Source organism: Athene cunicularia (assembly GCF_003259725.1).
Source record: "Athene cunicularia isolate RWA chromosome 4 unlocalized genomic scaffold, athCun1 chr4_part2, whole genome shotgun sequence".
NCBI classification, from domain to species: domain Eukaryota; kingdom Metazoa; phylum Chordata; class Aves; order Strigiformes; family Strigidae; genus Athene; species Athene cunicularia.
Genome location: NW_020799099.1, coordinates 30,435,400 through 30,449,791, shown reverse-complemented (window position 1 = coordinate 30,449,791; position 14,392 = coordinate 30,435,400). Strand labels below are relative to the sequence as shown.

At 36.9% G+C, this 14,392-nt stretch overlaps 1 protein-coding gene across 4 annotated transcripts in view; it reads right to left on the bottom strand.

Moving 5' to 3' along the window:
• Positions 1–14,392, bottom strand: part of LRBA (LPS responsive beige-like anchor protein) — a 404,059-nt gene that overhangs the window by 54,921 nt on the left and 334,746 nt on the right. For all 4 annotated transcript variants that reach the window (XM_026847510.1, XM_026847512.1, XM_026847511.1 and 1 more), the window contains one exon: positions 3,552–3,719. In XM_026847510.1, coding sequence (XP_026703311.1) covers positions 3,552–3,719 — 168 coding nt within the window. The remainder of the gene's footprint in view (positions 1–3,551; positions 3,720–14,392) is intronic.

Below are 14,392 nucleotides of genomic sequence, written 5' to 3'. Positions count from 1 at the left end.
TCCTTCAGCAAAGACACACAAGTACAAAGATTAGAGTCAATGACAGCGCTGCGAAAACGGCTCAAGGAAAAAGGCAGAGGATGAAGAAACAGTCCCCGTAGGTACAAGTAGTGCACAAGATACGGCAGCAGATACACTGGATCTCTTGCCTTGCTTCTCATGGTTGTAGTTCCCTTCCCCCCACTGGCTGCGACTCAAAACCTTCTCTCTTGATCTACTCCCCTCCCCCTGAGATTTGGCCTTTGAATTATGCAAGCTTTGTGCTCCCCAGGGTTTATCTGCCAAAAGGTAGCATGTGGCCCATGGTTTGCATTTTAGTTTAAAATTTTCTATTATAGCAGTCAGATCCTTTCAAAATACTTTACTTCCTTTATTCCCATAGGCAGAAAGAATGGCAGGAAAAAATTGTTCACAGCAGTACGAGAGGATGTAAAAGTTCTACATTTTCAGTCAAAAAAAAAAAAAAAAGGAAGGTGGAATATGGTTTTAATCAAGTAGTTTTCCTTCCTAGACGAGTGCTTCCTTCTTGTAATATATATAACCTGACTGCCTATAAAAATAAAGGTGCCAGTTGGAGCCATTTAGGAGACCTAAGGAAATTCTGCATTAACCTAAACTCCTCCACTCCCTAGTTCCTTCCACTATTATTCTGTGTGTGGCCTCTCCTGATGAGTTAGGTCACCAATATCCATACATATATCTGTGAAGATACTTCAGAAACACATGCATCATAGGCTTCTCATTACTGATGTGGTCCAGGCTAAGCATAGACCATCTATGTGAAGAAACTGTCATGCTTTAAGCACATGCTATTATTTCCATATGATACCTAAAAGCCTCAGTAACTTGCAGCTCTCAGGGTACACAGAAACTGCTCCTTGGTTTAGGTTTGCAAATAAATATATATTTTCTGCTATAACTGTCGAGATTTAAAGATGCAAACCCTGAACCTTATCAAGAGAAAAAAGTCAAAATCATCCTTTTTGAAACCAAGAAATCCTGAGTAAAACTTCTGGTTTAATAGTTGCCTAATAAACAGATAATAAATCTGAGGTGTCGTGCCTGCCTAAAAATACTGTTAATTGCCCAGATCAGAAACTCATTTGGCCTCCAACCAGGAATCTGGTGGAGAAAAGAAGTAATATTTTCTGGCAAGCTGACTGAAGGAGAAAAATAAATGCTGATTGAAGCTGCTCAGCAGTACAGAACGTAAGCGCAGTTCCTCAGGGAGATGGATTAGTAAGCAGGAAGAAGGTGAGGCTGTCAAAGGTGCATGATAAATTCATTTAGCACACAGATATAGAATGATTATGCACATAGATATACACACAAACAGATTTTTTTTTTTATTACTTTCATCTCTACTCATAAGTAAAAACAGAATAACTCACCGCTGGTGATGATAGTCATTAAATCTCTTCACTGTCAATATCGTATCAGAGCTGATCAGATGTACCATTTTAAATTACATAGGCACATTTACATTATACAAAAATATGCTTTACAAATACAGGTAAATAGCAACGGACACCTAACTAAACAGGAACCTTTTTACTGTTTTACTGACCTGCTTAAAAATACTAAATAAAAGCACTCCACTGAAATAAAAATATTCCATTGGACCAATCTCCAAGTAACTTGGAATCAAAGTGCCACAAGATACCGTTCATTCTGCTGCCTGCATTCATCAGCATGTATTTTTCACAGCATCGGTAGTGTTCTGAAATTCTGCTTCTGCTAAGCTACTCCAGTCTTATGAACTCAACAGCACTGCTATTCTTCCTCTCCTGTTTTCATTTTTATATGCCACTCAGTTCAGGCAGCATAGAACAACTCAAAAATAAGAAACATTTAAGTACAATAAAAACATGACAAATGAAAAAGATTTGGTAACAAAAGGTATTAATATATTTCTAGAAGTACAAAGTGAATGCCTGTCTAAGAGAGATGATTCACACTTCCAGACAGATTTGAAACTTCCCTGGTCTTAAATTACTTTTTTTCAGGCTACGACATGAGTAGAACAGATCGCAGTTTAAATGGGTAATAGAACTGTTCTAGAAAAATTAAGAACTACATAAAAATTACGTGTGGCAGGCTGCTATTTTGATTAGCATTACTTCAAGTATTAGTTTCATAAGCGATGGTTCAATGATGGTTCATTTAATAACAAAATTAAGAACAAATTACACACAACGCCCAGTCTGGTTTTCAGGTCACACTTAAACCTAGCAGTTCAAGAGTGTAATAAATATTCTTACAGGGTATGAATATTTCCTTGTCAATGTACAGTGGAAAAATATTATCAACGAAATAAAACCATGGCAGAGCAAACCCCTTGGGTCAATAACCGTTTCAAACCTCAATGATGACATTTTTTCTTAGAAGCCAAGTCTTCCGGTATCTCTTTTCTTAGCTCAATTAAATGTGTTTCTGTGCAGTATCTCTATTTTAGCTCAAATGTAATGACAACATCCAGTCATCACTCTTGGTACTTAAGCCAGTCCTTGAGCACCCCTACATGCCCTGCATACCCCACAAGGCTTTGCACTGCACCCGCAACCCACAGGGTTGCTACGATGGGACTTCCCCTACAGAGGCTGTCAAGGTGTCCCAAACAGCCAGATGGCCAGTACGTACAAAGAGTATTATTTAAAATAATAACTGCTTGCTGCTCAGCCCTTCTCTCAATAAGCAATAAATATCAAATACTTCAATTAGGATTAGTCTAGAATTCCCTATTAGTATACATCTAGCCACCCTTTTAAATAAAATTGTTGATAGCGTAGCAGTTACATTTATTCTATAGTTAATGTACTTGCAGACATACTTGATACCAATGTGTTGCCTGAACAGAGGGCGTAAAACCAATCAAAAATCTGGTTTAATCACGCACTCCATCCTGCCCTTTTTTTTAAAAAATAAAAAGCTAAACAAACCAGATGTTTAGATGGAGGAGGGAGGAGTCTTTAAGACAAGGGATACTTCAGCAAATAGATTTTTCTGAGTGGTACGGAGTCTGAGATCTTTTCAATGTTTAAATACTCCAGGATATGAAAAATACAGGATGAGTTGTTAGTTTGATAGCAAGCCAAATAAAAATAAGGGAAGCTACAAAACTATGGAGTTTGATGTGTACTACATATGCAGGATTGCATTAGAAGAGGATTGTGAAAACTGTAAAAACAAATTCAAAAGTGAAGCCAAATCAAGATTGCTTACTTTCTTGTGCCATTAAGATCCATATTAGTGAGCACAATGCCTGCCCTTCAGCAACTGAAGCAATCCTTCAACATTTATTTTTATCTTGGCATCCAGTTTGTGCCAAATCCAGGTGCACAAAGTTTAAGAACAACTTGCATGCTTGTTCTCTTCATTTTGCATGCTGTGATGACTGGTTCAGGCACCTTGCATTTGTCTGGCCCATAGCCAAAACCACAAGGGAACACAAAGATTTGAACATTTGCCGGTAGCCTTGAACAACGTGGAGTCTTTACACTGCAGTGGTTACCAGAGATTTTCCTTTCCCGTTACTTAAAGTACAAACTTACCTCTCTCAATATGGGATCCGTTATTGAACTTAAATTAACAGCTCCTTCGTAAGTCAAATAGTAGAACACATTCAGGGACCTAACAGCCTCTGGGCCTTGCTGTTTGTAGCCAAAAATCAGATCGATCCACTGGTGAAGCTGGCAGGAAACAAACTCACTTTCTAATGCCTGTAAAAAAACCACAAAATATATAAACTTGAGTTTGCCGGAGAGGGTTCTCATCATTTAGTGGTGGTAGAAGCATTTTTTGAAGCGTACAAAACTATTTTAACAAGCCTAAATACAGCGTTTTAGACGTTCTAGACAAAAGAAGTGGGCCCTGTGGTAGAGTCTCGTGCCCTACCCCCTGCTGACCAGAAGACCTTGCCTTATAATAGTGGGAACAAGAGAAAAAGCAGCAAGTGGAAAGCATTTACGCATTTATGGACAGCCAGGCTATGTTTTTATGAACAATCAAGATGAAATTGTGCTTTTCTGTGTGATGTGCACTGCGAATAATAACATCACAATAATCTGATTCTGACAGAGAGAAGATTGATTGACTTGGGGAAAGTGAACTAACCAGGGATGTGAGGGTACAAATTATTTAACGTGCTGGAATATCAAATTGCTATTACTTTTATGCATTTCTTGTTCATATCTCTTGTACAAACCTACACAGAAACAGTACCATGCTGAACGATTAAGCCACTTTTCTGAAGATGTTATCCAGTTACAACCCAATCCCCAAGGCAAAAGCATCCAAACGATAATCAGTCCCTCCATCATGGTACTAGATACAGCACAAATATATTAAAAAGAGAACCTAAAAATCATTGTCACCTAAAGAGTTAATTCATCTGGATTAAATCACTAGTAGGACTTGCTTTCTCTACTCCTTACAGAGGATTCAATATATTTCTTATTTGAATGAGCAGATGAAACAACGTAACAAAGTCTGAGGTTCTCTTCATCTAAGGAAATGGCATTTTCCTTGCAAAGGAAATTCGTAATTTTGAGCAGAGGAAGTTAAAATTAATCTGAAAACCAAGGAAATCACTCTGCAATTTGCACACAAAAATGATGGGTTTGTTTCATTAACGGATGCCTGAAAACAACATTTAAATTGACACATAAAACCAGCAATTGTCTTAATTTGTGTGGTGCACTCCACACAAAAGCCCTAAATATGTTCAAATTAGAGCAAGCTGCTTGATTGTCACTGCAGTCTCATGTCATATTAATGCATGACAAACATTAAACCATACACTTAAATGGCAATTTATATCATTTAAATGTTTACTGCCACACCAGATCATCACTCATTTAAATGTGACTTTCTGACAGCTAATTTCAGTTAATTTTCCTCGATTCACTTAATTAGAAATTTCAATCAAGAAAAGACCTGTACATATCTTCAACATCATATCATTCTTTTTTTTATTATTATTTTTATTAGGATTCCCAGCTACTGAACTGCTGAAAGCATTCTTTAAAATGAATTACCACACACTATAGTATCTCTTTGAATGATCATATGGAAATATATATATGCTTAGAGTGGATTTTTTCTTTTACTTTATTTTTTTGTTGTTGTTGTTTTTAAATTAAAAAAAAAACCACCAACATTTAGACACAGACACAAAATTAAAACTATAAAAAACCACAAGCTGGCCAATTAAAAATTAATGATTTCAAAATTGTTTAATAAGATAAAACCAGTCAGGAGTCTCATGAGTGTCCATAATACTACAATGTGCAGCCATAAAATTCTACAGGGCTCAGCAAATGACAACGATAGGAATTAATTTTCTTGCTATCCTGCTAAAAAAAAATTAACCCTAGAATATACTTACTGTTATCATTATAACTATCTAATGTCAAGCAAAACAGCGTAAAGAACTTGCGATTTTTTATATATATATATATATATATATTTTTAGTAGGCGCACAGGTTGTTAACATTTTCCTTTTCTTCAAAAGCTAGATTTGTAATGCGTCATATTACCCTCACACAGCATTTGGACATGACTATCTCTAGTCTCCTCCGATTAACAGATATATACATCCGACTTTTTTCTTAAAAAGCAAAACTAAGACACTCTCTGCCTTTTCATGAAATGGTTGGGAGCCATTCTGGATTTAATTCTCTTTTTCAAGATTAAAATTATTTTACACTTGTAATTTACACAGGTTCAAAGGCAGAAAATTTCTTCTTTGTTTGTTTGGGTTTTTTTCCAAGTTAGGCCATCTTAAATCTTCTTTTTTATTTGCCATATCACAAATAAAAGGTTTAAACAAAAAATTACTACAGTCAGCATCAACAGCCAGGACCCTGAAGGACAAACCAAATGCAGTACACACATTCCAAGGCTGAATAATCTTGCCTGTCATTTGAGGTTCACAGTTAAGTTCTTGGGTGGAGGGAAGTACTTACGGTATGACACAATTGATGGAGGAATAGTTAACAGTCTGTATAATGATTAAGAAATACAACAGAGTTTCAAGGAAAACAACAGAATGTACCAGTACATGTGATGCACTTTATAGCCGCGCTGGTATATACTATTTGAGTACTCCTTAAAAAAAAAAAAAAATCTGAGAAGTGAAAAGGTTCCAATTTACATAACTACCCAGTTTTAAAAAGTAGGTTTGTCGAAAAAAGTGTTACCTTTAGCATTTACCTCTTGCAAACCTAAACCAAGGGTATTGAATGCTAAGCACTTAGGATTACTTAAACATCTAGGACAGCCAGTGCTCATTAAGGCTCAAGTTAAATATGGCATGCAGCGTTGGGATACTAACATCCTTCCCATGCTGCTCTTAAAGCAAACCAATCAATTGTTAGCACTCCCACAGCAGAGCGAGTACATTATGTACTGTGGGCTCTGAAGAAAATGTGCAAACCAAGAAAATCCTCTAAAATGTCCAGCATAATACAGTAATATTCAATCCTATTGAGTTATTGTAAAATAAATCAGTCACTAATGCCCAATTGTTAAAGGATCAAACAAGCCCATGAAAAGACCGTCACAAGAAGCCACACACAAATTGTCAATTCTGTCCACAGGGAGACATATTAACTTTGACAAACTGTCTTGGGGCTGATATCTGTTTCTTTAATGAGATCTATTAGGCAGAGACTAAAACACTTGAGATATGCTAAAAAGTACAGTATACAGATGTCAAACACAAACACCTATTAGTAACTTTCATTTCTCCGTTCCCAAGGTAGAAACGCTTCAGATACACCAACAAATTGAAGCTTTGGTCTTACAGGGAAATTTTAGTTTATTCATAAATATTTTTCAAACGCGCAGTCTGTCGTCATTAAATACGTGCAATCAAAATGACTTCTTCACGGAGGACCCCGAAATTCATTATTTTATGTGCATCCTTTTCTGCCCCGTTTTCGGAAAGGAATGAACGGAGAATAATTTCCTCCTAGCAACTGAAGGCTAATTATCAGTCTAATGCTGACATAAATGATTTGGTAAAACATGGTCAGAACAACAAAAACACAAAACTAGCAGGTTATGAAAGATTTTTTTTTCCTTTTTCAAGTAGAAGTACTCTAGCTATTTATGATTATATATTTTCCCAAACACTATATACCCTTGGAATCAAGATTTGTATCTTTAAAGTGACTATTATTGGCTTTTGCCCTGTACTTTTTTTTCTGGTTTAGACTATGTAATGACATGTAGGATTTGAAATGATGCCTATTAAAAATTAATATATATCATGCTTAAGATTGGGATGTTCCAATGCTGAAATCACATGAAAAGATAACCGTATTACTTTTCACCAGCATAGATATTTATTCATAATCAAGCTATTCAGAAATAGATCACAAACTTGCCTTATTCCTATGCTGATTAAAGCAATCTTGAAGCATGGCATAAAGCATGCATGTAACTCTTACCTGAAGGACAGAAAAGAAGCCCAACCTATACAAAATGTGTTTTCTATAGTTAAAATTAAGGTAGAAAATTTGATGAGAAACCCAAACTGCTTCTCATATGTGAATAATCTTTCCTATTCACTCAATTAAAAAAAAAACCAAACACACACACACACAAAGAAAAAACAAAACCAACCCCAAACCCACAAAAACTCCAGGAATATACTACATTGGCAAGAAAAATTACAAATCTCAAGTACAAATAATTGCCCATTACCTTTAATGGGCTAAATATTTTAGTTCCTCTTTGAACTAAGCAATTTCCTTTGAAACACTTAAAATCACTGAGTCCCTTTTTCTACGGTCCATTTGAAAAATATTTACCTATGAACAGAACCACATGAATTAGGATTTCACACATTTTTAGCACAAACACGATTTTGATGTGAAAAATATCCTTGAACACGACAAAGCACCCACCTAACTGCAGTACCGGGTACATATAACTAAGTACATATTCTGTCTTGGAAGTATGTGCATGCACGTACATTTAAAAAATAAAATAAAATAAAAAAAACCCAAAACCCAAAACCAATGAAGCCAAATAACTGGAATTATGTTTGCATGTGCAGGCTTTCAGACACAAGTTGGTAATGCTGCCTTAACATTGATATATGACCTTTGTAAGTTACAATGAAGAAGGCTGGTTTTTCAGCCTAATTAGAACTGTTTCAAATTTTCCTGCTAAATATATGATAGAAAGTCCTTTCAACTTTTTTTTTTTTTTTAATTCTAGAGTTTCTTTCCATGTCAACCTTGTTCCAATCAAAATATGTTTTGAATTAAATTATTTTGATTCAATATGTGGATCACATTTCACTTCTAAGATTTAAAGTCCAAAAAGGAAAAGTTTAGGCTGTTCAAACAAAGCAAAAGCAGCCACTTTGCGGAAAGCTATTCACATTTACCAAGACTGACAAATTGTTTGTGTGCACCATTAGGTCTAGTTTCTGCAATAGTTGCCAGATTTCCTGTCCTCCTAATAACATATTAACTCTTGCAGTGCTGGCTTTATCTTTCGAGGTTTCTCAGCAACCACCAGTATTTAAAAGTAAATTACCAAACATGCTTTCACCAGCAACGCTATTTGATCACATGGGTAGGCATCTGAGAGAGAAAAAAAAAAAAGTATAAGAAGCTATTAGAAAGATATCGAACTCAAGCCTGCCTTGAAGAAATCAGGAGGAGGAAGAGGACAGCAGACGTACTGAGGAGAAAACTCGTTGTCCTGCATGAGGTAATGCAAATTTCAAAAGGATGAAATGCACTTCAAAACAGTTTACATGATTGATGGTTTCAAACTTGCTAAATAACCGTTCCAAGCAAATGCATATAGTTTTATTTACTGTTTTAATTTGCTTTAAACACTGCAGAAAGTGATCAATTACTTTACAGCTTACGTAGTAAGAACTATTTAACTTTTCCTTTCTTTTTGCGTGTTCCAGAAGTGCAGTGCCAATGCATATCTTCATTACTGTTATAACAAAAGTTAGCATTTTACTTTATTTCTTTACTTGATTACCAATGCTAGGATAAAATAGAAAAAGAACTCTGGAAAACCTAACCTTAATAAAAAGATTTAACTCAGATGTTTTACTGAAGATGACTGATCTTATAGAACAAAGACTATCAACAATCTGAGAAGCAGCTCAATCATAGATCTCTGGAAGATAAACTTCCCTTCCCCTGCTCCTTCTACCTCTCTGTATTTAAGAATAAGGTACTAAGTAATGGCAAAAGAGAAAATTTGTGTAAGGACGTAACTTAATCAAACAGAATTTTGTGGCAAGGTATATTCTGCACAAATAGCACACAACCAAAGGAAAATATTTTGCAATCTACTGACTACCTGAATGTATGTAACTATTAGAAAAATAAGAATAGAATTAGTAGCACATTTAGCTAAAAATCTTGAGCACTTTTGCATCTTTTGGTGATTTCTATATTCAGTCTACAACTACTGTTATTCTGTAGTTTAAATGGACAAGTCAGACAGCTGTTATGTATTTTATAAAATGAAAGCTACGTTTCCTTTGGAATTCAGCTTTAATCTCAACTGAAGTGTGTATCATGAGGTGCCAGGAATAAAAGATTTAGGTGAATATGAAAAACTTGCCTTGGAGCATTCTTAGCTACTCTTTACGTGAAGGGCAGCGATCACCCTTAAAATAGTATTTCTTAGCCTATCCATGATAATCTGCCAATTTGAGAGCAGTATTTTAATGCAAAATTGCTCTAATTTACCACGAACTGTATATAAACAGACCAAATGTTGCATTTTTGTTGCTAAATTTCAAAGTTTAGACATCTACCTTGGGTGCCAAGAGTGAAAACATTTACAGAGATGCTTATCTTTACTTTTGTGAGCAACTCCACAGCCTTCATAGTTAGAACACCTCAGAAAGGTGAAGGAAAGCATCCCAGCTTGCAGGATCTCCAAAGTTACCCTTTAGAAGAAGACACAAGCATATGGCTGTTGGAACGTTTGGAGAGCTAGACTTAAAAACACAGATTTCCAAATACAACAGTAAAGCGTAGAGAAACTGAAAACAAGTTAAAGCCAACGCAGGTCCCAGAACAGTGTACTTCCACTGCCACATTCTGAAGGAGGGCTGATTTACCCACAGGGCATGTAAATGGTATCTATACTCCTCTTGAGTGTGCACGCTGGTACTCAACTGTACTACCAATTCACATGTTGGCTTACCTCATTTGTTCACATATTCCACTGGTCATGGTTGTGACAATACTAACTTCCCCGTTGAAAAAAAAAACAGTGGGCAAAATCTGCCTTGGCCAACTGGCTCCATACACCAAAAGATGATACTCAAAAGGCAGAGTAAGAACAACCCCTTCCTAACTGGTGGATTTCTTCTCAGACAGAAGTAGAAAAGATACAGAAGAATTGCGATAGGAACAAAAAAACCCAAAAACCAAACAACAACTATCAGGAGGTCTTTAATAAATTCCCCTATGTGAAAAATAATATATAGAAGTCATAATTAATGACAGTTGCGGGATCACAGAAATGGCTGCCATTATTCATAACTGTGATAATACTGATGTATGTGGCTTGCATTTGGCTTTCCCCAGAGACACACAGAAACTCTAACCACAACCGGTTAGACCATAACCATTTATTACTATAAATATGGCTAAAAGCAAGTATTTATAATACCAGGAGGTGTTGCTGATTTCCTCATCATTTCCACCTCCCCCATCCCACCCCTGCATTTTTTGTCCACGTTTAAAACGTCTGCTACATTGTTAGAGGATTCTCTCCTCCAGAAGAGACAGCAATGGCCTGAGGTCAAGACAGTGAAGTAAAATCCCCTTTTAAAATCCTCACACACAGCACCGAAAGGAGGCAAGAAGTTCTCCCTCCTTCCTGAAATTCGATTTCTCTCCCAGTTCCTCCAGCACTTGTTTGCATGAAGACCGACAGCCTGGATCTGGAACCTGTTACCCATGGAAGCACAGGCTATTAACCACACAGCTGACAGTCAGCTCAGTCAAATTAGTTTAAATGAAATTTTCTATTAAAAAAAAAACAAACCACAAAACACCACACCTAAACACCAAAATCCCACAAGGTGTGACTGTATTTCACAACGTTGTGTATCGGTCGAGCTGACGGTGGCAAAGCTGCAGGAGCGTGTTAGCATCCTGAGCTGCCAAGCTGACATATCTTTCCTCTCAGAAGGTTAACGCAGGTAAACTGCTTCTAACACTTCTGCTAAGTCGCGTACTTCTAGCTGAGGGACTTCTGCATGGCATCTCCTCCAGCCTTGTCAACATGATCACAGTTGCTTCCGAATGTCAAGTATCAGCCGAACACGAACTGAAAGGTCAGAGCACTACACACTTCAGAAAGGGCATTTGTCATGGTAAACAGTGACTTGTAACGTCACAGGTTCCTTCCTATTAAGAGAGAGGTGCAAAACACACGCTAAAAAATTTTAAACCATGTAAAATCTGCCTGCCTTTGAGGTCAAACAAGGTTTTTCACTGACGCTAGAAACAGGCCAAACTCTGAAATTCGGGCAAGTGTTATGATTAGAGTACACTTCCCCAGTGGTGGGGTTTTAGTTTACTTATACTAAATGACCACATAGCTAGCATAACTGTACTGCAATATAGAGTGATACTAGTGAGTGCAGTGAAGGTCACGAAGTTTAGAAAATGTCTGAAAGGTGAACTGAACCTGCATGATCAAAATGTAAAAAAAAAAAGGTTTATGGGAACACGGACAAAACTACACTTAAAAACAGCTTTCGTGCTAGCCATGAGGTTGGGTACTACCATCCCATTTAGTCCTCAAAGTTTAAGGCTCGGCACACTGTCTTATTAATGACACCCCAATACACTTCCAACTGGGAGAAACTAGTGATTTTTTTAACATATTTTACATCTAAACTGCTCATACATTTCTTCCTTCTGATTTACTCTGTAAGCCCTAAAAGTCAACTGTTGCTTTATTTTTGCACTCTGTTTCAGCAGCTTGCAGCATTTATACTGGCTTTGATGTGTCAGTTGTATATGCAAATTCACAAGAACCATGATGATCAACAAGTATTAGTATGCATGTAAGAGGAGACAGAAATGGTTGCAAACACATGGTCTTCAAACCACTGCAAACAGCACAAGCAAACATCTCAGAAAGGTTGTAGAGCCTAATCTAATTTGTCTTCGAAGCCAGTTCTGGGAAAAAAAAAAGTTCTAGAAAAAATTTTTTAAGGTTAGGGAAAGGTATGACAAAAGGTCAAGGAATTTAAAATTTAAAACACAGTTTAGATGCAAGTAAGGCAGACAAATAATTTCAATCTTGTCATTTGACTTGTCTAATTCGCAGAAGAGGAAGCTTTTGGAGAACAGAATACAAAGTTTACAAAGGCAATTAGGGTACCACATCTGAATAAATCAAACAGTTACAAAACTAGGAAACAGCACTGTATCATCACATGGAACAAATGTGTAACCCGCTCTGGGGCTAAGCTGCATAGATAAGCACAGGATTTGAGATGACTGTGAACAGCAAACCCCTGATCTTTTATAAATAAACGCACTCTGAGCAGTTGCTTAGGATGACAGTAGAAGGTATGTTTGGCAAGGACACCAGACTCAAGCTGGCATTCAACTGGAATGACACAGGAGAATCTTTATTTGACTTTACGACAACAAAGAAAGAGAGAATTTGTGCATCAAGGCTATTATCAGCTTCTACATTAAGCATTTAAGAATACCAGATCTGTGGAAGATGCTATTTGGAAAATTAAATACTCTTTGCAAACTTCCCCAAAGACAGCGGGTCCTCATTTAACATTTTGCACTGGCCTATCTGCTAAGCAAGCTACCAGGACGTCTGGATCCAGATGAACTGGTGCTTGGGGTGGTTCACCTTCTATCAAATGCCCTGGGGACAAGCACTTCCACAGCCTCCTGATTAAGGACACTGAATCTTGACTATTTGTCATGTTCTGTCCCAGTTGATCCCCTGGGCTCCCTTCTGCTCCCAGGGAGTAGTGGGGCTAGTGTTGGAATTTGTAACAGCTCTTAGGAGTCAGGTTCAATGCTTGAAAGAAATCAAACAGAAAATGGATTATATTTGTAAATTACTTCTTAAAACGTCCATCCTCAGAAAATACAAAATCTTTCTTACTCCAATTTCATCATGCATTGCATGTTGAATTTCAACCAGTTTTGCTCACAGATGCCTTCTTGTAGATAGTTTAGTTTCTTCTAGATCTTATTCCCTTCTTTCACCTAAGCTGCTTCAAGTTTCCATGTGACAGCTGTACACAGACAAGTGATATATTGAGTATATTGAGCATGCTCAGGAAATCAAGACGTAAACACCTCCAAGTGCAACAGACATTCTGTAGCCGGTTGAGAGCAAACTTTTCATAACCTTTATATTACTCTGCCATGAACCGTGTTAGTGGGAAGGCTGGAGGAGATGAATACTATTAACATTTAGCGGTTATATGCTGAAAAAGCATCTGGTCATTTACTAACATTTTAATGAATTAAATTTTTCCAGTTACAAGCTAAATAAGATGCTAGAAAAAACAAGAGAATTCCCCCTTATATCCACAATATAGGGTTTTTTTCCTTCATAATAAGATGGCCTAAAACCCACCAACGTTTAGAAATAAAGTACTAATATGTTGCAATAAAACATAATTTAACTCCCATCTTTCAAATAACCATTTAATTAAGAGGTTGCACTCCCAGAGACAGGTCTTGCTCTTTACAGGGCGAACAAGCAAGCAACTATCTACGGCATTACCTCCCAGTATGGAAAAAGCGCACAGTTTTGTTTTTTTTTTTAAAAAACCCACAAAAACCTAAAACCCAACACCCTGTTACACACAGATTTAAGCAGCAAAAACAAGGTTACTACCACTAACTTGTCCACTAACACAAAACTACCTAAGTCTGACCGAGGAGAACACTAACAAGGGTTTTTTCTTAAAAATAAAATCCCATACCTGTGGCACACCAGTCTTCCTACCCAGAGTAAGCGATGCAGAAGGATACTATCAAGTTCTTGCCTCAAAGCCAGGGTTGTTCAGAACCATAAAGGTCTGATTTCACCCAGGAATGCTGAAGGTCCCCGTAGCGCCTGACCACCAGATCCACACAACAGAGCGGTTGGATACCTAGTCCGATCTCTGCAAGCTCAGCCTTAAGTTCACGTATCAACAGAGCACCAGTGAAATTAATGCTATTTTTAAAAATTCTGGATTCTGGTAAAGCTGCAAATTCTGCCCTTTATTTTGGAGGACAAGCTGCCTTTTTTTTTTTTGGACACCATGTATATGGCAAAGATTTTTTTTTTGTGGTAGTATTTGGAAAGGAATTAAAGAAAGAAAGAAAAAAAAAAAAAAAAAAAAAA